At 38.6% G+C, this 27,784-nt stretch overlaps 1 protein-coding gene across 4 annotated transcripts in view; it reads right to left on the bottom strand.

Annotated features, from left to right (window-relative positions):
* Window positions 1–665: 665 nt before the first annotated feature.
* Window positions 666–27,784, bottom strand: part of GTF2E1 (general transcription factor IIE subunit 1) — a 42,941-nt gene continuing 15,822 nt past the window's right edge. For 2 of the 4 annotated variants that reach the window (XM_027584840.1, XM_027584841.1), the window contains exons 3-6: window positions 19,088–19,289; window positions 14,429–14,667; window positions 9,776–10,199; window positions 666–858 (exon numbers count right to left, since the gene is read on the bottom strand). In XM_027584840.1, coding sequence (XP_027440641.1) covers window positions 852–858; window positions 9,776–10,199; window positions 14,429–14,667; window positions 19,088–19,289 — 872 coding nt within the window. In that variant the 3' untranslated portion in view covers window positions 666–851. Of the gene's footprint in view, window positions 859–8,421; window positions 10,200–14,428; window positions 14,668–19,087; window positions 19,290–27,784 lie in introns of those variants that run through there. The other 2 variants (XM_027584839.1, XM_027584842.1) reach the window with 2 other exon arrangements.

Genomic DNA, 27,784 nt, shown 5'->3' on the forward strand with positions numbered 1-27,784 from the left:
TGTTCACAGCAGTATTATTCACAATAGCCCAAAAAGTGGAAACAATCTAAGTGTCCATCAACAGCTGAATGGATAAACACATTGTGATATATATACACAATGGAATACATTCAGCCATAGAAAAGAGTGTAGTACTGATACATGCCACATGGATAAACCTTGAAAACATTATGCTAGAGAAGAGAAAGAAGCCAGACACAAAAGGTCACATATGGTACAATTCCATTTATACAAAGTATCCAGAATAGGTAAATCCACAGACAGAAGATTGGTTGTTGCCAAGGGCTGTGAGGAGGGCAGAATGGGGACCAACTGCTTAATGGGTCCTGGGTTTTCTTCTGGGATGATGAAAATGTTTGGGAACTAGGTCGAGATGGTGGTTGTGCTATATTGTGAAGGTACTAAATGCCAATGAATTGTACACTTTAAAATGGTAAATTTTATGTCATGTGTATTTTACCACAATAAAGACATCACATAAAAAAGGGGGAGGGATACTGATTCAGTTGGCATACACCTTTATCCCCTTACTCCCTCCCTTCATGCTACCGGAAGGTGTAGGTGGATCGGCCATTATGTGACCATGAAGCAACAAACATTTGCCAAGAATTGGTCTTCAATATCACGAAGGAAACATCAATTTTATTATGAGACAAATAAAACCCCCAGTTGAAGAAATAGCACATTCTTTGTTCTTACAAACTTCCTCTTTAAGAAATGACCGTAACACAGACTAAGTGAACAAATGCACATGTGGTAAGCCTTGGGTTAGATTTATTTGTTATATGTACTTTCGGTTGGATGGTTTCACCAGTTGCTGGGAAAATGCCCTTTGCTATGCAGATCAGCACTCACCATCTGTAAGCATTCCAAAAGGGAAGACAATAAATACAAAACAGCATCACAAATATTAGGTATACAAGTAACAACAGAAACTGAAAATAACTGTCTTTTATATAAAGGCCATGGTTTACTCCTGGCCTGAATAAACATAATTGTGTAGTCATTCAATATGTATTGATGACAACTTACTATGTGCCAGGCACCGAGTCAGAGATATGAGCCAGAATACTACAGTGAGCAAGAAAGTCTCTGCCCTCATGGAGCTTACATTCTAGCAAGAAGGAGATGCAAACAATAAACACATCAGAAATTTCGCATACACTATATATTAATACAATGCATACGGAGAAACACAGTGGGCTTCCAAACCTCCTGATTTAGGACTGGCTCTTAGTTCCTCCATCTCTGGCATGGCTCTGCAGGGTCCTCAAATCCCTCAGTCCCCCAGGAGTCAGCAGCACTTTCAACACGGCAGCCTTGGTCTCAGGACTAAAAACGTCTCAGTTCCTCACCACCATTGCTGACATCATCCCCACATTTTATCCAACTTCAGGAAAAAAACAAATAAAAAACCCTGCCTCACCCCAACCAATCCCACCCCTAAAAGATGAAAATTAAACCAGAAGCAAAATCCATTACTGTTCCCAAGGACAAAGAGCCTACAAACAAAACAAAGCCTACCTTTCTGGTAGAGGGCCAGGGAGGAAAGGAAGGTGGGCACAGCATTCAGGTCAAAAACTTGTATATGAGGAAAAATGCAAATAAGAACTAAGTACAATAGATGTAACTCTAGCACGTGAAGAAAATGCCCATGACCAGTGCTGTCCAATTGAAATATAAGGCAAGGTACAAATGTAAGTCATTTTTACAATTTTAAATCTTCTAACAGCCACATAAAAAGTAAAAACAAGTAAATTAGTTTTAACAGTACATTTCCTCTACCCCAAAATACCTACAGTATTATCTTTTCAACATATAAATCAAAATAAACATTATTAATAAGGTATTTTACATTCTGTATTCATTCCCATACCAAGCCTTCAAAATTTGGTATGTATTTTATTTTTTTTTAAGACTTTATTTATTTATTTGACAGAGAGAGACACAGTGAGAGAGGGAACACAGCAGAGGGAGTGTGAGAGGGAGAAGCAGGCTTCCCACGGAGCAGGGAGCCCGATGCAGGGCTCAATCCCAGGACCTGGGATCATGACCTGAGCTGAAGGCAGATGCTTAACGACTGAGCCACCCAGGTGCCCCAAAATTTGGTATGTATTTTAAATTTATAGTACATCTCAATTTGGACTAGATACATTTCAAGTACTCAGTAGCCACATGTGGCTAGGGGCTACCTTATTGGACAGTGCAGCCCTAGATAAAATACTCACTTAAATTACCTTTACATGAACATTAAAGCTCATGGTTCCCCAGAATTGAAACTTCTAGATGTCTTATTGGGTGTGCCCAAGAAGCTATATACTGGCACACTCTACTGTTAGTCCTCGGGACAAAGCCCTAGGTTCACTGTGAACCACAAGTGAACAAAATTAACTGATTAAGAGACTATTCATATATTTACAATTCAAGCAGAGAACAAAATGATCAGCCTTAGTGGGGAAAAGGCTATGTTCACCTTGCCAATTCATCTGTCCATCCATCTATTCAACATTTATTGGGCCTACAATGTGCCAGAATTAATTCTATATGCTAGTATCCTGTCTGCAGGGAGTTTAGTCTTTTAGGGGAAAAGCTGAGAGACATAAATAATTAAATGACAAAGTTCATTTCAAATAGCAGTTTTGCTAGGAAGAAAATAAAACAGGAAAATACCATCACGAATGGAAGAGATTACTTTAGCTAATAGGGCAGAGGCTTCTCCGAGAAGGTGGTATTTAACGTGAAAATAAATTAACAGGGACATGAGGGAAGAAGAGTGTTTCGTGCAAAGAAAACAGGGCAAAGACCTAAGGCAGAAAGAAGCTTGGCATATTTGCAAAAGAGAATGTCAATGTGGTTAGAGAGTAGTTAACAAGGAGAATAGTAGGAGATGTCATAAAAGTAGCCAGGGGGCCAAGACCACTTAAGGCCTAAAGAAAAGGGTAAGGGGTTTGGATGTTATTCTAAGAAAAAAAAATCAATGAAGGGTTCTAAGGGCAGGGTGGGGGGGTGTCATCTGATTTACATTTAAAACAAGTCTGAGTGTAGGGAATGACCAAATCCCTGCATGTTTGGGGGTGGTTTGAGAGTACAAGTGGGGAGAGCAGTTGGCGGGCTGCTTGCAGGAGCCAAGGAGAGTTGACGTGGCACGGAGTAGGCTGGTAGTGGCAGAGGTAGTGAAAAGTCAAGAGTCTCCTTTCAATTTACCAGCAGTTCCTGTTAGCTCTACCTTCAAAATTAGATTATATAGATTATATTTTGAATCTACAGGACATGCTGATGAATTGCATGTGAGGAGAAAAAAGGAAGGGATGGCTGACTATTAGAATTTCGCCTGAAGTATATAGTTTAAATGATGGTGCCACTTATGGAGATGGGGAGCTGAAAGAGGAGCAAAACCTGCCCCTCCTTCTGTATTTCCAATCTCGGTAAATGGAATCACCATCCAGTCGGAAACCTGAGCTTCATCCAAGGTACTGCCCTAGCCACCAGTCACCATTGTCAATGAATTCTATCTCCCCAGTTTCTCAAATCTGTCCGCTCCTTTCCATCCCCACTGACTTGGACAGTTCATTAGACCAAATTACTTACCAAGATTATTGAAATTGCCTTAACAATCTCCAGTTTTAAACTCCAACTTAATGTCAATGCTACAAATTATTCCCCTGCTTACAATTCTCCAACAATCTTTTTGAAGAGTAATTTGGCATTACCTATCAAAGTTTAAAATGGACATGCCCTTGATTGGCTCTCCTTTATGATTCCATCCTATAGAAATACTCAAAAGAATGAAAATATGAGGGCACTTTAATAGTGAAAAACTAGATACTACCTAAATGCCATTCAACAAGGAAACTGTTACATAAACCATCATACAACTATATTATAAAATTCTATCTAGTCAGTTATTTATTTATTTATTTAAGTGGGCTCCACACTAGGTGGAGCTTGAACTCACGACCGACCCTGAGATCAAGACTTGAGCTGAGATCAAGAGTCACATGCCTGACTGACTGAACCACCCAGATGCCCCTAGTCCTTATTTTTTAAAATGAAGCAGATCTAAATTGGTATGAAAAGATACCCAAGACACTTCAAAAGCAAATGGCAATGTGTACGTGGTTGGATTTATTGAAAAAGCACCACAGTGTATCTGGGAGTATGGTGTGTGTGTTGTTTCTAAAGGCCTAGAGAAGGTCTGGGATGGCACACATTAAATTATCAATAAATGGTTTACCTCAGGGTAGTGAGACGGGGATGGGTTGGGGTGGGGGTTCTTTTTGTTAAACTATATATATTTATTATTGGATGAATTTTTAAATAATTAATACATTTATATAACAGCAAAAAAACTGTACAATCATCCTGTGTGCCTTAACATGATTCAAGGCACTTGGGGACCTGGCACCAGCCTTCTCTTCAGAGTAGTTTCTCAGACTTATTTACATTAGGTGGGCAATAGTGTACTTTTGTGTGATGAGAAATGTGGGTTGATTGTTGAAACTGGGTCGCGTACCAGGCCTATCTGCTTTGCAACTGGAAGAAGAAAGGGATCCTCTAGTACTCAGAAGGATGCGAAGCTCTTTCTAAAGATAGGTTCAAGGTACTCATCTTTCCTTGAGGGCACAGCAGAAACAGTTCATTCCTTTAGTTCTTAAAAGGAAGAAATAAAATTTCATGACTCTTTTCTCAACCCATTTGCCTTTACATGGTTTAAGAGTACCTGTACTTATCTTGTTCAGTTTGCTTCTTTCATAATATAAAAGGCCAACAGAACAGACAGTAAATTTGCCATAACACCAATTCCTTTCTGAAAATCTTTCTCATTTCCCCAAGAGACTTTTAGGTATGTAAAGAAAAACAAACTAATTGCAGCCCAGCTAGAGATCTGCTAGAGATAACACAGATGAAATAGCTTTGGTGGAAACAAAATGCTAAACAAATAGAAGGTGGAATTAGACCAGTTTCTAAATTCTAAAGATTTTCATATTTGTTTTTGGATTCCCACTTCTTAATTACTTTTTTAAACTTAGGAATAAAGAGAACAAGAAAATATATATATTTAAGTCTGTCAATTATTTCTTCCTCAGTCATTCAAATTATTAGAAATGAAGTACTTTGGCAAGATAGGAAAAGAGAAACCTAATTAGCAAATGTTTAGGATGAAGTTTGCTACTTTTTAAATCCTAAACCTACCACCTACAGTAGTCCCTCAATTGAAATATCCTTCACCTCGTTTGAATTGCTATTGTACATCAGAAAACTTCTCAGATTGTGTTGTTATTAGGCCGCATTTACTTCCATAAGATATCAGAGCAGAAAGGAATCACTGTGATTCTAGCATAATCCTCTCCTTATTGACAGCTTTGAGAAACTGGCCCAGAAAGACTGCATCAGTGTCACCCAGCAAGTGTCTATTTAACTTGAGCTGGGACCAGAACCTAGTCTTCTGAGCTCCAGGCATGCCAAATTGGATAATTTTTTTTAAATAATCTGAACTTAATTCTCCTTAAGTAGTGGAAATACTCCCTAAGTATTATTTTGGGAAAAGGGGGGCAACTAAATGAGAAAAAGTCTTCCACTTCAAGGGCAGATAGAATGAAAGCAGTTTCCACCGAATATAAGGTTATGGATCACCTAAAGACCTAGACTATTTATTCATCACCTGACTTTTGGCAAAGTATAATGAATAATATTATTTAGTGGAGTGGGAAGAGAAAAAAGTTCCTTTTAAAGCCAGTTAACCTCTCATGCTGACTCTTAAGAGTGGGAAAATGGCTCCTTGGTTAGGGAAACATCTTGGATAGGCCGCTTTGGATATAAGAGCTTTCAAGGTACAACTTGAAAAAAGACATAAAATAATGTTATTTTCTCTAATATATTTATAACTTTCCAAGGTCTTTGGGGGAAAGAAAGGGTGAAGAGAAGGAAACAAAGCTGAAATTTAGCAAGATTTGAAGGCAGGACTCTACTTGGGATGAAACATGTGAGGTTGGTGGAAACTCTTTAAGAACAAGGATATATATGATCTACTCCTATATTCCTTGACCTGCAATGCTGAGACAGGACATCCCCTCATTGCCTACCTCCTGCCCACTACTGTAAAAACTTCAGTGAATATCTTCTACATGGACTTGTGCTGATGGCACCATGGGAGTTGGAATAGGTGGTGTGGAGGAGAGGCGGAGAAGCCAAGGAAGCAAGAAGGCAGAGCAGGAGGACCCCCTTCCACAACTCTTCCCACCAAAGAAAAGAGAAATGAAATTGGGAGAAGTATCCCGTGATATTAAAAGTGTTCTATTTAAATCTTACAGGAGAGTGAAAGGTTGGGACACCTTGGCAGCTGATACTTGAGTTATAATAATATAGCCAACTTCACTCAGAGACGAGTTCCTGGCCATCCCTTATTATAGGCTGTAGGTATTAACAATTCCAGCCATCCTGAGATCAACAGACACTGTGACTACATCTATTGATGAACCTCGTGTGTGAGCTTGCCCTTACTAGAGCTTCAGAGGCTGATAACTGTCAGGGTTCCCATTTTCAGTCATTTTTGTCACTGACTGGCTTTTCTCACCAGATTATTGTGCCATTCAATAGACATAAATCTGTCTGATGAAGTAATGTCAAACTCTATTGAGTCCTTAGGTATGCTGTTGAAATATGGGGGTAAGTCCAAAATTTTACATACTGAATTATATTTTTCTATTAATTTTCAGCATAAAATCAGAAATATTTCTCTAAGGAAATGAGGAAGCCAGGATTTTTAAAAAGTCACACCTAAAAGTCCTAGTATTAATATAAAAAGTTTGCTTTTGTTACCCTATTTCTTTAATTCTACTGCACATTTTCTACATGAACTTCTTTAAATATCTATTTGATCCTTTTTCTAAAATGGGGGTCTCTTTCCCATTATAACACATTAGGACCACTGTAATTGTCATCCCTAATTATATATATCTTTAAATACAAATATCTACCTAACAGATTTGTTATACAGGATTAAATGAGTCAACATATGTAAAGACACATAGTAAGTACTATTAGAAACTTTCTTCTTTACACATACACATGTAGAAAAACAGAATCCTTCTATACTTAACACATAATGGATATCTTTTCCCATCAATACATTCTTTTTAACAGCTACAGGACTTCATGGGAACATAGTTCAATTCCTGATCAATGCATATTTAGTATATCTATATTCATTTATTTATTGCAACAGTGTTTGAATGCAATAAACACTTTCATATTTGTGTCTTCACTCATGACATTCTTCTGTAACACAAATTCCATACACATACACACACACACACAGATGAACTAGGCCTTGAGGTATGCTCATATATATAGCAGAGGAAGAAATAAAGTCTGAAGACTGAGAAGGAATAGCCAATGAAGTAAGGAGAACCAAGACAGCATAATGGCTAGGTTACCAAATGAAAATGTTTTAAGGAGAAAGGTTGGATAGCATCAAAGACTGAAAAGCAGCCAAAAAGACTGAGGAATAAAGGTTTGTTATGTTGGACAATTACAACTGGAGAAAGCCATTTCAGTGTAGTAATAGGACAAGACACAAACCGCAAAACGGAGAGGAAAGAAATATGCAACTAGTTTATATGATATCTAAGAAGCTGGTAGATACCAGAAAAAGAAAAACTAGAACGGTAGCTCTAGGAAGCAGAACATGCAAGTTGTTAGACTCAAGAAAAAATACCAAGAAACATCTATTCACTGATATAAAGAGCTGACAGTTCACCTACAACTACATTTTATTATTTTTTTAAAGATTTGTTATTTATTTGAGAGAGAGTGAGGGAGCAAGCATGGGGGAGGGGCAGAGGGAGAGAGGGAATCCTGAGCAGACTCCCCGCTGAGTGCAAAGCCCAACACAAAGCTCAGTCCCATGACCCTGAGATCATGACCCAAGCTGAAATCAAGAGTCAGAAGCTTAACCAATCTAGCCACCCAGGTGCCCTTAAAAATATGTTTTAAAACACCTGATTCATATTTTATTTAAATGAACTTCTTTCTAGAACTATGAAAATTTAAAAACAATGTTTAAAAGTTGAATAGGCCCATACGTGCAAGATACCTACACAAAAGTCATTCTTTTTTTTTTTTAAGATTTTTTTTTTTTTATTTGCGAGAAAGAGAATGAGAGACAGAGAGCATGAGAGGGAGGAGGGTCAGAGGGAGAAGCAGACTCCCCGCCGAGCAGGGAGCCTGATGTGGGACTCGATTCTGGGACTCCAGGACCATGACCTGAGCCAAAGGCAGTTGCTTAACCAACTGAGCCACCCAGGCGCCCCACAAAAGTCATTCTTAAGGCAGCTTATTGCCAGAAAAAATTAGACCACATAACAACTGCATCTGTTATTTGAAATATGACTATTAAGAGAAAGAATTCTGAAACATTGCTTTAATGGGAAAAGTATTCACTTTAATTATGCTCCAAGATGTTACAGGGCTAGAAATTAACAAATTTCAGTCAGTATAAAATAGATTTATTGTCAATATTCAGTCATTAATACAACCCAGGTAAATGAAACATCACTTCATACAAGGCTCAGATACTCTAAAATCTATCTTCACGCATATACTATAAAATGATAAATACTTAAAAATTACAATGCAAGGAAAAATATTACAAAAAATACAATTGCTATAGACCCTTGCATGAAAGTTCTTTATTTTTAAAGTTCTGCTTTAGGGAATAATACCATGCTACATATCAGAACCAAAAATAAACTATGTTCCTTGAGGTTACAATGTTCAATAATGTACTGGATGCACTCTAAAACACCATGTCCAACAAGAATCAAAAGAGAGACAAAGAAGGACTTCAATGATGTTGAGAGAAAAGAGAGAAGTAATCATTTGTTATATGCTGATTTCTGCCGAAATGGTCTCATTAAACAATTTATAGCACTGTAAAAGACAGGAAAAGGAAAGGGACCAGTCTTAGCTTTCCATAAAGGATTTCCAAATCAGCAAAAACTCAGGCAATTCTAAAAGGCACTGTTCCCAATGCTCTCCACAATTCAACCCTGTAGAGCAACTCCTCGTCCTATATCCATGTTTTTTCCTAATTTCCTCATAAGGGTTTACCAAGTGTACTTTGTTTTCTATCATCCAACATCCAAACCAAAAGGCATTAAGCAAAACAACAGACTTTATCAGTCAAGTCAGTTCGAAAGACACAAATCTTGGTTTAGATATTAATCATGAGATTTAAGCATATCCATCCCTCCCCTCCCCTTACATATTGACTACAATCCTCAACTATGTGGCAATATGCACTTTTAAGACTTATTTCATCTCTCACCAGTGATTTGCCTGTTGCCAAGCTGCTTGGCAGCAATACTGGGAATTGTTTGGAATGCTTGGTCAGAACAGATTTTTAAAAGGATGTGATTAGTGAATTAGTGTAACCTATCATAGTGGGCTTCTACAGGCAGACAGGAAGAATTTACCTCACAGATCTCCTGCGCTCATTTCAGAAAGGAGAAAAATGGGTCTTATAAAGGAAAAAGATTAGGTAAATATGAAATACAGTAAGATATACTGTAATAATAGCAGGGAAGGAAATGCTTATACAGCCAACCTCCCTGTGGGGAAGATTCTGGCATAAAAGTCAAACTTTCTCTCCCATTATTGTTTAGCTGCTTTACTTCGAGAAGGGCAGAATGCCACTTAAACACTTCGTCAAGGGTAGGGAATTTCTTTTTGAAATGAGCATTAGAGAAAGGAATAAAAGGTAGGGAAAGCTCACTCAAAAAGGTCCTCAAACATGCGTTGTCCCATTGCTATGTATGCTTCCTTCTCCTCTGGTGTCATCTGGGCCACCAGCTCTGGCCGCTGGCTCACTTCACTGTAGGAGAACGGACGGCCAGCCACCATAACAATGGGGTCATCTGCTACTTCCTCAAACTCATCCTCCTCCTCCTCATCCTCGTCCCGATGATGCACTGCCACAGCTGCTGGTCGAGGTGGGGAGTCATCGTCTGACTCACTGGTCTCACTCTCTGAGTCACTGCCATTGGCAGGGGTCACGGGAGCAGCTGCCCCCACCGAGCCTGCCGTGGCCGAGGGGGTCTTCTTCTCATGAATGAGTAGTGCTCGCATGACCTCCTCATTATCATCTGGCCCTGCACGGCCCTCCTCACGCTCCTGAAATGCGTCTATATCTATGCCACCTGGAAAGAAAAATCCAGAAAGTCAATGTCCTTAAGTATAAAAGGCATTTCTTTAAAACTAACAGACTTCACTGATTCCAGTTTTTGAGCAACTGTCCGTAAGATATTCAAAGTATTTCTCACAAACTGGAACTTAAGTAGCATGGTTTAAGCACATGCGTTTTAAGAATAACATAGCCTGGATTTGAATCCAGGTCCTTTTAGATGTAAGCTGTACTACTTTGGGTGAGTTTTTAGTCTGTGAACTTCGGTACCTCTTCCTATAAAAGGGAGTGATAAAAACAACTACCTTACAGAGCTCTGGATAAGAACATATGTAATTATGTCTATGAAGGACCAAGTACCGTAGCTAGCAAAATAGGAAATCAAAACATGGCTCTTCACCTTGCTTCGAGTAAAAGCCAAAAGCTTTACAATGGCCTAGAGAGTCCTACATTATTTGGAACCCCTCCCGCTCACTTGCTCACCTACCTACCTCACCTCTTCTCTTTCCCTTTGCTCATTCTTCTCTAGCCACAGTAGCCCCACGGTATTCCCTGTACATATCACTTCACTCCAACCTTAAGGCCCCTTTGTATTCCCTGTTTCCTCTACCTGGGATATTTTTCCTCCATGTTATATAGCTAACACCATCACATCCTTTATGTTTTTATTCAAATGCCACCTTCTTATAATTCACCCCACCCTAAACTCCCAATGCTCTATTTTTTTTCCCCATAGCACTTACTTTCTAACATAATAATTCTTGTCTATTGTCTTTGTTACCTCCTTTCCCAGGATATAGGTTCTGCACAAACAGATATTTATCTTTTTTATTCAATGATATATCCCATGTACACAAAATAGAGCCTACCACTTATTAGGCACCAAATAAATACATGAGTGAATAAATGCAGTTTTATTTTCCTGAAACAAACTAAGTGTACTTTGAACTCTTTATAAAAAGGAATGAAGCTTCTCTCACCACACACCTCCTATCATTTTGTGTATGTATGAGGCCTGAAAAATTACAGATGAAAAATTTAAGAAAAACATTTGTATTCTGTATTCTAAGTACCAAGTATACTGCTATTTAAAACATATAAAAGGATTAAAAATGTTGTTTGGAACCTAACTCCCTGATTCAAATCCTGACTCTAACACCTATTAACTATGATTTTGGCCAGGTTACTTCATCTCTCTCTGCTTCAATTTTTCTCAAGTACAAAGGGGGGAAAAATGAGTAAATACCTCACTGGATAAATGTGGGGATTAAGTGAATATCTGTGAAGTGTTTAGAATGAGCCTGGCATTTAGTTTAGTGTTATTTATCATCAACATCATCACCAAGAAAAGGCACAGAAATGACCAATTCTGGCCATGAATGAAGTATCTTCTCATTAGCACATTAGAATGGATTAGCATAACCTTAGACAATTTAGAAAGTGTAGAACTCCTGAGATATGAGATTGGGCAGCTTAAGAGACAGAAAGGGAAAGAGGAATTGAGAAGTTAAAAGTTCAAGTCAGAGACAATAGGCTTTTGATAACATGGATGTGAAAATGAGAAAATCAAACTTCACTACTTTAAAACACTGCTAAGGGCTGAGGCTCATTCCTAGAGTCCTTACTGCCAATGCAGTATTTCAATAGGAAAAAAAAAGACAAGGAATTGTCTCTAAGGCAATCATCGCTTCTTTAAGATTTTTCCAATAAGCTTAATATTACCAACATAATATTTTGATTAATGTTTAAAGCAAATATAAAATTAGGGGAAAAGCAATTTAGTTTTGTAAACTAAATCATCATATCTAAAAGATTTATGACAAGGGTCCTGAGAGGTCTGGGGAAAAAAGGAACTTCTCTGTTACAGATGAAGACATACAACAATAAATAAGGATAAATGAGCAAAAATCTGGATGGTAAAGTAGAAACACTAGTTTTAGCAACAGTCTTATTTAACAGTAATAAGTTATAAAAAAGACATATATAATGGAAAACTGTCAAGTTCACTGATGATGCTAAGCAATTCTGGATGCTTAAAGGCCAAGCTGATGGCAAAAAAAAAAAAAAAAAAAATAGGAAGAGCTGAAGTGGGCAGAAAACTGGCAGATTTATTTCTATACTGGCAAGTGTAAGAAAATCTGCCTATAGAAAAACAATCTAAAACATACTGAAAGACCTGGTCCAAGCTATCTGATACAGGGCAGGGGAGGGTCTTTAAAATTCTCTGCACATGTTTCTAAAGTTGTTGGTCTTAATATGCTTCCAGACCCAAAGCAACAAAGCATCAGGTAAAAAGCAGAAGGACACTGTAAGTAAAACTCAAATCATTAATGATGAATCCATGCATAAACATGTATTGTTCCGGTTACTAGATCTAAAGTAAAGTATATTATGGTTGGAGAAGGTCCAGAAAAAGACAATTAAAATAAAATAAAAAATGTAGATGGAGATGGCTTGGGGGAAGAGGACTATTTGTAAGGAAAGTAGAAGCAAACAGGATTAGAATAGATTACTATGCTTTCAGTATAGTAATGAGCACATGATTAAAGTCTAGAAAACTCTAAAAGATATTAAAATAACTTGAAGTCTGAGGAAAATTAAGTATAGGACCAACACATTCACTAGAGCCTATTCTACCATAAAAATTAAGATAAATTTATTTATTGATTTTTAAAGATTTTATTTATTTACTTATTTATCAGAGAGAGAGAGCGCGCACAAGCAGGGGGAGAGGCAGGCAGAGGGAGAAGCAGGCTCTTCGCTGAGCAAAGAACCCGATGCGGGACTTGATCCCAGGACCCTGGGATCATGACCTGAGCCGAAGGCAGATGCTTAACTGACTGAGCCACCCAGGCATCCCAAGAAGATAAATTTAGACGTGAGAGTATACTCTCCTATTTTATACAGAAAGAAAATACTCAGAATTGGGTAGCCTAGATAACTTTTTAAAGGCCCTTGTGATTAAAATTCTAGCATTCAAGGAATCATAAACAATAAATGTTAAGCTTATGAACCTAATTGTATATAATATGGGCTAACAATAGTTTTATTTTATTCAATTTTGTTTCTAAGTTCAAAGAAAAGAAGGTTTGGTAGCTTTAAGAACAGGCAAGAAGCCAAGTTGGGGAAAACAAGCCTACTAAATAGTTGACAGGGTCACTCCTATATAATCTAAAACAATTTGAATCAAAATAACAAAACATCATAGCCAAGCTAATCAGTGGGAAGGAGGGAGAGAAAAGTATGGTTGCCAAAGAAAATTTTTTTTCTGATTGGAATCAAAACACCAAGAAGAATCACACTAGAGATATTATCTGATTTTATTATCACTACCCAACTCCATACTACCTTTTAATTCTTAGCATACAGAGTTAAATGCTAATATAAAGGGAAAAGAGGTTAGGAGAAATACCAAAAAACAAGTGGTTTTCAGTTTCAGGGATTAAAGAACCATACTCAGGTGATGTGTTAGGAATGATACATAACTTGGGAACAGGGCCACGTAGATTCTAATGCTGACAAAACCTAACCAGATGTACAAACTCCCTTTCATCTCTGCTTCCCAGTTTCTGAGTAATCTCTGTCCAGTTTGAGCCTCACATTTTCTACATTTAGCCCAAACATAGTCTTTGAATCCACTAACTTTAAAGTTTTAAAAAGTAAAATGCTGCAGTTCTCAAATTGCTGGTTACTATGTAATTCTTAAGTCTTTAGGGATCACTGAGAGTTCCAAAATCTTCTAGTATGGAGTTCTGTCAATCTTGGATAGTAAGAATCCTTAATCCTTTACTCAGGTGGCTTCTTTTTATATATTTCAGGTTGGCACAAACACACTGGTATTTATGAGGAGACAATATAAACAAGTTTGGACTGGTAAATAGTTTTGGTTCCCAATTCAGAGAAATAAAAAGGAATATAAGTTAGGGCAACAGAAGAATAAACAACAGGTGAATTTGGCCACTTTGAATGTAACAGCATTTTTCCATGAAAGTAAGACAAAGAAGTGGTAATTTCTTGATTCTAAAAAGGGAGTTTTAAAATCTACTTGTTATTTCAACTAAGTTGAAGGATAATACATATATTGGTTGGTTTTAATGCTTATTGCTTAATTTCTTACTTCCTGGTATAATGCAATTGTTTTGTAAAACAGATATAATTACCAATAAAACTAAGAATTGCCCACTAAGTCAAGTTCATTTTCCACTGAACCCAAGCCATATTCATTTTACCGACTTCTACTCTTACCTTCCTTCATCTCTTCAGAACTATATGCTCCTTGGACAGTGCTCTCTCTCAACCAAATGGGTCTCTCTTTGGCAGACTTCCCCTCCAGTGAGGCTCGATGATCTTCTTGGTCATCCATGTTAATGACAACATTCTGAGTGTATAAGTCCTCATAGGAGGGACCTTTGGTGGCCCATGCTTCCCGGTGGTGCCCACCTGCCAGGCCAGCAGCTCCAGCAGTAGTTGCTGCACGGTCCTTGCTATAAAAAAGATGAGAAGATGGCAGGAAAAAGAAAAATTAAAGTCTTGGGTGTTGGAAAAGAAGCACAACTGAGGAGGTGGTTACTGAAGAATCACAAATAAATGCTATCTAGTAATCATATACACATGCTTTAGCAATTCTGAGAAACCCCTCTTATAACTCAGGATATCATACTTGTATTTAAGTTCCTCAAACACTGGGTCCACTGGCATATATATAAATGAATGAAGTTTCATAATTTAAAAAGTTTAATCTACTTAAGGAGAGGGGAGAATAATAAAGGTGACATAATAATCCACTTAAAGATACTAGCTGGCAAAAATCTCTCTCAGTCACAGCTTTCATGAGTATTCTGTTTAAAATCAAAACAAAACAAAAAACCCAAACAAAACACATTACATTTTTAAAACCTCTACCATCTCAACCAAGGATTCAGAGTGGTTCTGCGTGCTTTTCTCTTTGTGTGCTGAGAAGCCAAAAAGGTATTCTACAAAACCAGGCCTCAACTTAGAATTAATGTTCCCCTCCTGCTATTCACCAAATAAAGTATATCATTATGCACAATTTAACCTCTTTTTTACTGAGTTGTATCTTTCCATTTCTGTAGCTATGCTGACCCTGGCATCTAGCCCCAACCATTATTTCCACCCTGAAGTAAGCATGATCTATTTCTCAGTTTATTTTGTTTTGCTTTTTACCTCTACCACCCATGATCTTCTTAGCCTGTTCCAGGTCTGATCATTCCTTATCTTTCTCTAGTCACTTACGTTTCCTCATCTCTATTAGTTAAGTCAAGTTTTCAGTCTTTCGGCTGCTCCCTCTTTTATCTGCTTGTTTCACTTTCAATCCGTTCCCCATTCTTTTTTTTTTTTTTTAAGATTTTATTTATTTATTTGAGAGAGAGAGCACTAGAGAGAGAGAGCAAGCACAAGTAGGGGGCAGAGGGGGAGGGACAAGCAGGCTCCCCACAGAGCAGGGAGCCCAGTGTGCGGTTCGATCCCAGGACCCTGGGATCATGACGTGAGCTGAAGGCAGATGCTTAACCAACCGAGCCACCCAGGTGCCCACAAACAAATTTTTAAATTTGGGTGAACTTTAAAAAAAAAAAAACTTTAACCATGGAGAGTTGAGTGCACAGATTTTATTTCTACCTTTACCACAGATACAGACAAATCTAAATTATCAGCAAATGTGACACTGAAGAAAATCAAGATGAGACAGGTGGGTTCACTCCTTCTGCATATTTAAATTTCTTCTATGGAAAGAATGTACACATTCTACTTAAAGATGACAAAAGTGACAATTCAGTTTTGAATTTTTTTACATTATTTAAGAAATTTTAGAACTTTCAAGACATATAACTCACTCAGGGGTGAGGGAGGAATATTTCAAAACTAAAATTTTAAAGATCTTTAAGGTGAATGTTAGGTAAAAGATGACAAAAAAGGAGAGATTACTGTCAAAAAAAATTCCATTTAAGAGACAGAAAGACTTTAAATATCACCAAAGGGTTGACTTGCTGAAAGGCTGGAACTGTCTATCAGCTCTTAGGTTAAGTCTACTGAGAGTTCTGCAGAGGCAGCCTCTGGTTTCTAATCTAGGAATAAGCTAGAATTTAATTGGTTACAGATCAGTAATCAAAGTAACAATGAAGCCACTTATTTTTTTATTTTTAAATCAATGAATGACTATCATCTCTGAGCTCTCACACCACTCTACTGATGTTTCTCTTCATATACCGGGGGCAAGACAGCTATTACAGAACCGTTATGCTCTGAAGCAGATCCTACAGTGCAGAAAGGCTAAATCAATACCACTTCCAGGCTGTCATATCCAGGCAGTGGAGCTTGTCAAATGCTTGGTGAGGCCATCTCAGCCAGGGTAACACCTTCTAACCTAGTTTGAATGGTCCTTCTCCTGACCATGTGGAAGCATGGACTTAGTTCTGGACTTAGTTCTGCAGCTCCAGGTACTCCATTCTAGCTCTCCTGACTGCCTCCATTTCTGCCTTTCTTCCCTAGTGAACAACCTGTCTACTTCCTCTATTTCCTGATTCTTGTTCATCCCTGGAGTAACCATCATTCCTAGTGAGAAACCAGGTGACTAGACACAGAGCTCCTGTCGTGCTTCTAGCATTGCTGTACCACTAAGACTTGTCTCTGGCGTGGAGGGAGGGATATCTTCATAAATAAAGATCCTCGAATGGGAGGTGAACTGTAGTAGGAGGAGAATATTAGAGATGGGATGTCAGTGGTGGTGCTGAATGAATGCTATTGTAATGGAAAAGCATCTGCATAAACAGAAAAATAACTATAGAGGAGGAAACACAAGAATAATTCACAGATAGTATTACATCGAGCAGAAAACAATCAGAGAATGTTGAAGAATATTTCAACATGAAAATAACCCACAGGCTTAGAAAATTGTATGTTTTTGTAAAATCAATTTCCCTCATAGGCTTCTATGTCAGAACTATGGTATTACTTAAGTCAACAGAAAAAGATATAAAAAATAACTTCTTGGTAAGAGACTGAATGACCAGTAATGAAAATTTAAGGGTATCTGTGATGTGGATGATATTAGTTGCCTACCAATTGTGGTTTCTTTCTTTCTTTGCTTATCGGTCTCATTCAAATACCAATGGCTGTTTGCTCCAAAGGACTAAGGGACCTTCCCCAGCCCTAAGAGGTAAACCTTTACTAGTCTAAGCAGCAATCATGTGATCTCACTTCCTTTGCCAGATGCTGGTTTAGAAATAAACATATACAGCAATTCTGGCTAGTGAGACATTGGGGGATAGAGTAGGATGAAGGTTGTCCTCTGGGAAAGCCCAATTCAATCTTAAAATAGGACACCAGGAAGAAACAGTCCCCTTTTCAACATTTGGACATTTGCTTCTACATGTGATACTTAGAAAGACACAGCCATCTTAGGCTAGCTCCTCTTGTGGTCCCAAGAGGAAAACCGACAGGCCGAGTTCATCAGAGTATAAACATGGAACAAACCTAGATCCTTCAGTATGTAACTGAGCTGTGAAATTAATTCGGAACTGTACTACCTCAGCCCTTCTGCTCATGCTAGACAGGTTTTTCTTACTATTTAAGCCACTTCTGGTTTGGTTTTCTGTTATCATAGATAAAGGCATCCTAACTGATCCATGACACTAGGCTAGAAAATTCATAACAACTTATACAGATATAAAGCTTTCTCTACAACTGGATTGTTTTTAACCATCCAAAAGAAACTCAAGCTGCTCAGGACTGCCCAGAACTGGCTTTTCTATAACATTAGTACCACAGCATATACAATACTGAGAGTGCTCCTGAAAACCAGGTTCTATGGAAGGGTATAAACTGTAAGCCCTTAACATGGCACTAGAAAAGAGGCAGAGTAGAACATTCTCTGACCCAATTCACATGCATGTTTTTCAAAAAAGAATATAAACCACTTTCTATGGCACGCCAAAACCAAGGTTGCCTTCGTAATTTAAACATTAGGGCACACTAATAAAAATAGGGAGCCACAGTAAAAAGTATTAACCCATATATAATACCTACTATACTTTCAAAGAAGTTGCACTGAAAACCATAGGGGGGCACCTGGGTGACTCAGTCGTTAAGTGTCTGCCTTCGGCTCAGGTCATGATCCCAGGGTCCTGGGATCGAGCCCCACATCAGGCTCCCTGCTCAGCAGGAAGCCTGCCTCTCCCTCTCCCACTCCCCCTGCTTGTGTTCCCTCTCTTCGCTGTGTCTCTCTCTGTCAAATAAAATCTTTAAAAAAAACTGGGCGCCTGGGTGCTTCAGTTGGTTAAGCGACTGCCTTCGGCTCAGGTCATGATCCTGGAGTCCCAGGATCGAGTCCCGCATCGGGCACCCTGCTCAGCAGGGAGTCTGCTTCTCCTTCTGACCCTCCCCCTTCCCATGTGCTCTCTCTCTCTTTCTCTCTCTCAAATAAATAAATCTTAAAAAAAAATAAACCTAAAGGAAGACAAGAAATGTACAGTTAAGTGCTTCAAAGTTAAAAAAAAAAAAAAAAAAGAACAAATGCTATATTCCTTAAAGAACTTCATCCTTTAGAACTCGGCTAGGAAAATTCAAATATCCCCAAGAGGCACTTCCAATTTAGGATTAGTTAACAATTGGCTGATCTGCTGTGGGTCCAAGCAGAGTGAGTACTTGAAGTCAAACTTGACTAAAGATTTTTGCCCAAGGCCCACACTGTTCTGCATTCAGTACAAACAAATTTCATCACAGGCACAAGTTAATATGACAAATGTGGTAAAATTGAGAATCTATGTAACATCCATCTTTAGTCTCCTGGGTATATTACTTACTAACTCCTGCTCTCCAAAGTACAGGTAGTTGAAACAAGGGCCAGCTTAAAAGTGTTCTTGGTAAGAGCAGAGGGTCTACACTCACCTTTGTTTCAAGGCTGGTATTTCTGTGGGTTCTGGCTCAAGTATTTCATAGGCCAAGTTCACATCCTCTGTTTCCCGAAGCAAAGCATAAATGGGCTCAATTTGTTCATTAAATCTCGCCAAAAGTGTGCGTGCATCTTTTTTGGGCATTGCTGATTCATCTTCTTCTACCTCTGTATGGCAAAAAGTACAGCGGAAAGTTCCTACAGAGAAAACAAAAGTCTCAGGTCAGGCAAGAGAAATTCTCAAGATCAGCTTTTAGCAGAGTTCATATCTCTATTGTCCTCTAACATGTTATTATTATAACTTTCAAATGCAGAAAAGTTGAAAGAATTTTATAGTGAACATCAACATTCCCACCAATGAAATTCTACAATATTTATCATGTATCTGTCCATCTATCATTTTTTATGCATTTCAAAGTAATTTCACTTCTACCTGCAGCACAGCAAAGTTTTTCATCATATTTCTAACATATTTATACTTACTTTAACCTAAAACCAAAATCTGTACAACTTACCACTGAAACTTGTACCCTTCTCCAACTGCCTTGCTTTTTGCATATTACAAATTAGGGCCTGCATTATGAGGAAAGCCAAACAAATACCTAAAGCCAAGTCTCTAGGCAACCTGTACATTGTCACAAGGCTATTTTTTCCAAACTTATTAACCATTTGTATCTAAACAAATTTAACCAATTCATTTCCAAAGTTAAAGTTCAAGAAATCTTTATTGTTCTTACTTCTATATCCCTCACACTCAACTCATAACTAAATTGTAGTAATTCCTTTTTTTAATTTTTTTTAAAGATTTTTTTTTTTTTTTTTTTTTTTTGACAGAGAGAGACACAGCGAGAGAGAGGGAACACAAGCAGGGGGAGCGGGAGAGGGAGAAGCAGGCTTCCCGTGGAGCAGGGAGCCCGATGTGGGGCTCGATCCCAGGACCCTGGGATCATGACCTGAGCCAAAGGCAGACGCTTAAGGACTGAGCCACAGAGGCGCCCCTGAATTGTAGTAATTCCTTAGAAACATCTCAGATTTTTCACTTCTACTGTCATTTCACTAATCTAGGCCACCATTACTTAGCCTGAAACAGCTGCCTCAATCCGATCTTTGAACCCCTAGGTTCTCCCTCTCTAACCCGCTTCCTATGCCACCACTTTTGTCCTCTCATCCCCCTGCTCCTAAGTCTGTCTGATAGATGAATTTCTATTTTTCTTTTTTTTTTAAAGATTGTATTTATTCATTTGAGAGAGAGAGAGAGAGAAAGCACACAGTAGGGAGAGCGGCAGGCAGAGGGGGAGGGAGAAGCAGGCTCCGTGCTGAGCAGGGAGCTGGATGCGGGGCTCCATCCCAGGACCCCGGGATCCTGACCTGAGCCGAAGGCAGCCGCTTAACTGACAGAGCCACCCAGGCGCCCCCTGGCAGCTGAATTTCTTAAGTCAACATCAAATCTAAAGTTCTCATCCTAATACTCAAGACCCTGTATAATTTGGCCCCAAAACATCATAACCCAATCACAGTCCTTTACCTGTCAAGTAAATTCGAACACTTGAAAGATAATATCCTAGACATAAATATTTAATTTGTATAGTGCTTTCCATTTATAAAATACTTCCATGTACACTTTTTGATCCTTATACCAAACCTGTAAAGTGACATCAGAACTGAGGCTCTGAAGAGTTTTGTGACTGTTCCAAAGTCACAGAGCCAATAAAAGCAGTTATAGCAGCTATTGTATACCTTGTACTTACTAAGTTATTGCCAACCCTCTGAGGTTGGTATAAATACAGAGGTTCTAAGGGGTTAAACCAGTAAACTGCTTAAGATCATACAACTACTAATTGTGGGTAGGGAGCAGGATTCAAACCCAAACTATTATGTTGAAACTCATACTCTTAAACATTACTCAACAGTCTACACTAGTAGCCCCACTTGGATCTCCAGTTTGGTTCTTATTCCCAATGCCAGAGATATGCATCCTTCATTTCTAACCCAATTTACCTGAGGGATTAAAAGAGATCGTCTACGTACTTAGTGCCTGGCACACAGTAAGCATGCAAACATTTAGCTTTAAAAAGCTCTATACGTGGGGCGCCTGGGTGGCTCAGTCAATTAAGCGTCTGCCTTCGATTCAGGTCATGATCCTGCAGTCCTGCGATCAAGCCCCGCATCTGGCTTCCCACTCAGTGGAGAGCCTGCTTCTCCCTCTGTCCCTCACCCTGTTCGTTGCTCTCTCACGCACACTCTCTCTCTCAAATAAAATCTTAAAAAAAAAAAAAAAACACCTCTATATGTGATTGTGATTGATACATATAGATTGATACACCTTCTAACCCCTCTTTTCCTGGTAAGGAGTAAACAGACTAGGCATCTCTGCCTCAACCTAACACTAGATCTTCCTGATATATTTCAAGTAGAATAAGTTTCACTGCTGCTTCTCACACATAAACAGCCAATATCATGTAAATTTTTTGCTCATATACCCTGTCTAAAATACTCTTCATCCATCTTCCTGCTGCCAAAATGGTACCTGATCTTTTACATCTATTCCAAATAAGCTAGAAAGAGAGAAAAGCAGCCCCTTACAGCGAGGAGGTGGCCCAACACTCATAGCTAGGCTGTGAGGTTTTCTATCAGACAGAATCTCACAGGTCACCAACATCAGATGAGTCTTCTGTGTCCATGATGGAAGTGAGGCAAAACCAAGCCTGAGTCTGAGTCTGACTCAGTACAATAAAAGCAAGGTCTCTGTGCAATCACAAAAAAATCCCAGGTGCCATGAGTGACTGTTGCTTCTTTACCAATTACAGTCCTAGTCTCACCCCGCCCTTCGCATCTCCTAGATAAGATTTATTAAGACACCCAATCATAGAATTATCCCCATTCCTGACAGTACCCAATGCAAAGCAAACCACCACCACTTCTCTGAATTCTCCCCAAATTACCTAACAAAAGCCCAAATTCTCTAAGTCTGTAAAGCATGGTCTTCCCAAGACACTCCATGTTTCCCCATGTGGCTTCCCTTGCTACAGAAAGCATCAATAAACCCAACTTTGTTTACCTATGGGTGTGTACCTGATGTTCTTTAACTAATGGACATCAGCATAGTCTAGCTTAACCAACTAGACAAGGATACTATTTACCAAAATAAAGAACAAGTTCTTTTTGCTTTGTAGAGAAAAGATGAAAAGTTGCTTTAGATATCTGAATCCCTGGCCATCAAAATGGATTATGTTAGAAACCAATTTATTATAAACGCTTAGAGCTCAAGAATGGGGTTTAGATAGAAAATCTGACCGCAGAATCAACAACATAGCGGTAACTACGGCTATAAAGTAGGTCAGAGTATCCAAAGAGGTAAGAAGAGTAGCACAGGTGGTCAAGATATAAACCCAAGGAAAGAGGAAGCCTTGAGATAAATGGTACAACCAGAAGGACAGGATGCTGTTTCAAGGAGGAAATGGTATGGTGTTAATTTTCAAAGTCAGCAAGAATTGAAAACCAGCTTTTACATTTAGTAACAAAGGATAATTAGAAACCTTGGCTAGAGAGGTTTTTAGTTGGTATGCTCTCTTATTCTCTATTCCAGGCTGCCTCGGCCTCTTCTCTTCAACAGAAACATAAAGAATATAATCCACATGAAAGTGAAAAAATATATCATATAAAGTAAGGTCTAAATCAGTGTTCAAATACCTGCTGAATTAAAAAAACCACGCTGATGTGGGACTTAGGTTCACTGTTGAAAGACGGATGGGCACTTATAGAGACCATCAGTGAAAACTAGAGAATAATGCAGAACAGTTATCTAATTCAGTAGTTTTCAAAATTATTTTTAAAGGAAAAAAATCCCCTTCCTCAAGTGAAGAAGTACCTAGCAGATAAGTATAAAAGCAAGTGCTCTGGTGAGGCACAGAAAGACAGCTCGGACAAATGGTAACACTACAATCCCCTCAACATCCGTCTTCAGAGCATTCCAGCCCAGCCTCCTCCATGTCCTGCACAGCCTCTCTACTTCACTATTCTCTCTGCTCAGAATGTTTTCCCTTCAGATAGTCAAATGGCTCATCTCCTAACTTACTTCAGTTCTTTACTCAAACGTCACCTCGGTGAGGCTTCCTTAGCCAACAATATCTAAAATTTCAGCATTGTTCTGTCTTCCCTTTCCCCCCTTAACATTTGTCACCATCCATACATTATTTTATTTATCTAGTTTATTAGGTTATTTATCATTAAATTGTCATCTTAAAACCAAATTAAAAAAGAAATCCTCACAGACCTGTACTTCTGAAATAATACATTATATGTTAAAAAAAGAAGAAGAAGAAAGCAGGAAGGGAAAAATGACGGGAGTGAAATCAGAGGGGGAGACAAACCATGAGAGACGATGGACTCTGAGAAACAAACTGAGGGTTCTAGAGGGGAGGGGGGTGGGAGGATGGGTTAGCCTGGTGATGGGTATTAAAGAGGGCACGTACTGAATGGAGCACTGGGTGTTATATGCAAACAATGAATCACGGAACACTTAAAAAAAAAAGAAAAAAGAAATCCCCTCAAATATCCCATTTCTCTTTTAAAGACGGCATACATTCCAAACTTCAGCTTTAAGTAAACAAATCAACATGCTTGTCAGTGTAGCTCCTCCATATAAAATAGCAATGCTTTTATTTTGCTAAAGAGAGGCGGGGGAAAGAGATTACTGTTAACATCATCATTTGACAGAAGGAAACCTCAGAATAACAGTCCTTTCACTTGAATTGATCTGGTTTTGTGGAAAGCAAAATAGGGAAAAAAGAGAAGATAGTATGTAGTCGTAAGGAATTCTAGCCTCGTCCAGGTAAGTTTCCAGAGACCCAGCTTAATTTAGATTAAGATTTAACAAGTTATTTACAGCAGGGCCTATTTTGCAGTTCTGAGAAGAGTGGCTTTTATATTACTGTCAAGAACTGTGGGAGATCTGAGATTTTTATCCTGCTTGTAAGTTAACAAGTAATCCTGGCAGTTTCATGGATGCTGGAGAAGACATAAGACTCCTAGGTCAGAAATGCAGAACTTTATTACTCATGGCAATAGCAGTAGCCAGTGTCAGCTTTTGTGCCAGTTCTCTGAGCCCCAATTCCCACTGGGTGACGCAAAGAGGGCTGGGTGACAACTGTACACGCAGTGGGTTATGTTACAGGGGACCCTGAAGTTAAGGAACCCAACTCTTTTATAATGGGCATAAACATGCCTGTCCTTTGCTCTAGAAGGTGACGTTGTCTTTACTATACTGGACACTAAGAAAACATGCTCTGGAGACTAGTTTTATTATACTGAACAGTAAGCAAACTTGCCCTGTGCTCTGGAGAAAAACAATATATCTTCTGAGGCTTGCTCACTAAAGGAACATCCATGAAAAAGAATAGTCCAGAGAAAAGGCAGTCACTACCTCTGCTTGCAAGACATTCATAGCATGTGACAAAATCATGAAGTACTGTCTCCCAACAATTATCATGCCTGGGTAATATTATAAGAGGAAAAGATAGCCTGACATCTTAAGTCCTATGTTTATCACAAAAACACAAATTGTAAACAAGAACCATCCTGTCAAAAGCCAGGTCTGGCAACCAAGAAGAAAAATAAGAAATCCTACATTTTATGGAAAAAGACTTAAGACTACCTTAATAAACCAGAGCATTTTCTATAAGTTTCAGTGAACATTAAAAAATGAAAATTAGCTTAGGGTGCCTGGGTGGCTCAGTTAAGCATCTGACTCTTGATTTTGGCTCAGGTCATGATCTCAGGGTTGTGAAATCGAGCCCAGCATTGGGCTCTGTGCTGGGTGTGGAGCCTGCTTAGGATTCTCCCACCCTCTCTGGGAAAAAAAAAAAAAAAAGGAAGTTAAAAAATGCAAATCAGTTTTCTCAAAATAAGAGGTGGCAGTGGAGGGGGTGGGGGGTGACTTAGCACATACTATGTACTAAGTACCCTTCTACTGAGTAGGTGGTGGTAGAACACGCATAGACACAAAATCTATCATCAAGAAGCTTAAAGTTTAGTAGAGATGAAAGGTATCAAAAGATAAACATCTGAGATCAGTGCAAAAATAAAGTACATAAGTGTTCGGGAGTTCCAAGAAGGAATATGACTTCTAGCTGAGAGCACAATGGAAGGTGTGCCTTTTGAAGTAGAATTCAGAAGAAAAGCAATTGTTACAAATATCAAGGAGAGGGGGAAGAGAATACGACATTCTAGACCATCATAAGAGAAATAGGTAGTTGAAAATAATGCTTAACTGCAGTTTTGGTGTAGTAGGAATAGAATTTTCAAAAAGAATGGTAATTAACAGGATAAACTAGTGTAGTCATGGTGAGTCTTGAACACCAAGCTTTATTTTGACTTTATTCTTGAGTAAAAGGAAAGTGATTGAAAGATTTTGGGAAAGAACATGAGGCCATCAAAACTAACATTTGTAAATACTGATCTGCCTTTGTGGCTTGAGATAGTCTTCCAACAAGCCAGTTTTTCTTCACTGAGTGTTAACATAAAAATCACTAGTGGAATTTTTAAATAATACCTAGGCTCCACCCCAGAGATGCTGATTCAATAGGTCTGGAGTGGGGCTCAGGAATGTAAATTTTGAAAGCTCCACAAGGAATTTTAACACAAACTCCTGGTGGAGAGCCGCTGTTAAATAATCAATGATACACATCCCAACTCTTCTTGTAACTGGACCACTCTGTACTATGTAGTGTGCATAGAATGTACTACTTAAGTATGAGAGAAGAAACAAGCTGAAACTCAGAGCCCTGTACCATCTTTCAAGATCAGGAAGGCAAAAACCGGCAACAGCGACCAAAACAGTGAGCAAGCCACAAAAAGGAGAACATGCAAACTAGATCTAAGAATGTGGCAGCAGGGAGAAAAATGAATCTACAAAGACTCTTAGGCAAAGCAGGACAAATGATGGGATTGGGAGAAAAAGAGTCCAATGATAACACTGATCATCTACACTCAGAAACTACAAAAGAACTAAGAAAGCTATTCACAAATATTCCCATGTGTTCATCACAGCCAAGTCTGTACCAACAGTATTATCCAAAGCTAACATATAAGGGAATAAAGACTCAGAGTTTTAGGTTTACCAGGTCATAACATAAAAACAAGAATCACTAAGCTTGGATGCAAATATAAATCTTTCTGACTCAAAAGACTAAATGCACCTCACCATCCTGAGTTACACATTCCTTTCCCAACCTGTTGTCCCTGCCAGCTACAATTTAGCAAACTTCCCCCATGTATATACATAGGTTCTAATTTCTTAAAATATAAAACAGAAAGAGAGAGGATTTGTAACAAAGAATTTATTTAACAAGCATTAAGTGCCTATCACAGGCCCAGCATTTGCTCAGCTGAGTCTTAATGCATCAGGTTCACCGGAGGATCAAAATACATGTTGTATTAGTTGTAGACAACTAATAGTTATTGAAAGTAGGAAGAAAAAAGATCTTTTACAAATAGAGATTTCAAACTATATTTTAGGGTTGTCTTTTCAGTAGTATATGAAATGCCCCAATTCTATGACTCAGGACTCTTCTAATAAAGGTAAGTTATCACTCCAAAATGAGAAAAGAAATAGAGACATAATTGTGGGCATGAGAGTGGGGAGGAGGAAGGAAGAGGGGAGAGAGGTGGTTCATACAATGTTAACTTTCTCCCAAAATAAAAAAATGTAAAAACAAAAACAAAAATGAATTGAGGGCAGGGGAATGGGGTTGGAAGGGGAGACAAGGGCTGGGAACAAAAGAAAAAAACAGCAAAGTTCAACAAAATTCAAACGTTTTTCTTTTGCTCAACACAGAAGGAGAAAATTTATTATGCTGTCCAAAGTCTTCCACTTCACTGTTTCCAACATATTATTCATTTTAGCAAACATCACACTTGTTTTAATTATCTGAGTATTCAGTCAAGGAACAGTAAATATAAATAAAACCAAAGTGAAAAAAAAATGTTTATCTTCCTTAGTTTGAAAAAAGGAAAATGTTTTGGAAATTTATCATAATTGAGGAAAAGGGCAGAAGATATGAGTCAACTCCCTAAACAATTAGACATTATTTAAAATTTTATTTTTTCCCTCTTCACTCCAGTACATGCAATGAATAGGTCACCAGCTAATGCCCAGAATTCACTGTCAAAGATTTGCCAAGAGTATTAATTGCAACGGGAATATTATTCAGCCATTTTCCCACCAAGAGAAATAAAAAATCAAAATACACCCAATTGCTTTGATATGGTGCTGCAGTACTGAAGCCGGAGTCATGCTGCAGCCCAAATCCTCAAGGCTAGCTAAGGAAACGGAAAAGCAATGGTCTGCTGCCACAGAGCCCCCACCCTAGCACAGTGGGATTGATGTCCTAAGATTTCCCACCTTCTAAGTCTAGCCCATGATCTTCTGAGCTGTTTTTGTAGAGCTCACATTCTAGTGGGAATTAGTCAAGACAAAAAATAACCTCAGGTGTTGATAAGTATAATAAAGAAAAAGCAGGAAAAGAGAGTAAAGAAAAAGGGGCTCAATGGAAAGGGGTATGCTCTATTGCCCAGGAAACTTAAGGAAGGCCCCTCTGATAAAGCAAGTGAGAAGAGACCTGAAAGATGTAATGGAGTCAGCCAGTCAAGCAGGTATTTGGCAAGAGGACACGGCATGTAAAAAGGCAAGTAAA

The sequence above is a fragment of the Zalophus californianus genome, chromosome 1 (genome assembly GCF_009762305.2).
Source record: "Zalophus californianus isolate mZalCal1 chromosome 1, mZalCal1.pri.v2, whole genome shotgun sequence".
NCBI lineage: Eukaryota > Metazoa > Chordata > Mammalia > Carnivora > Otariidae > Zalophus > Zalophus californianus.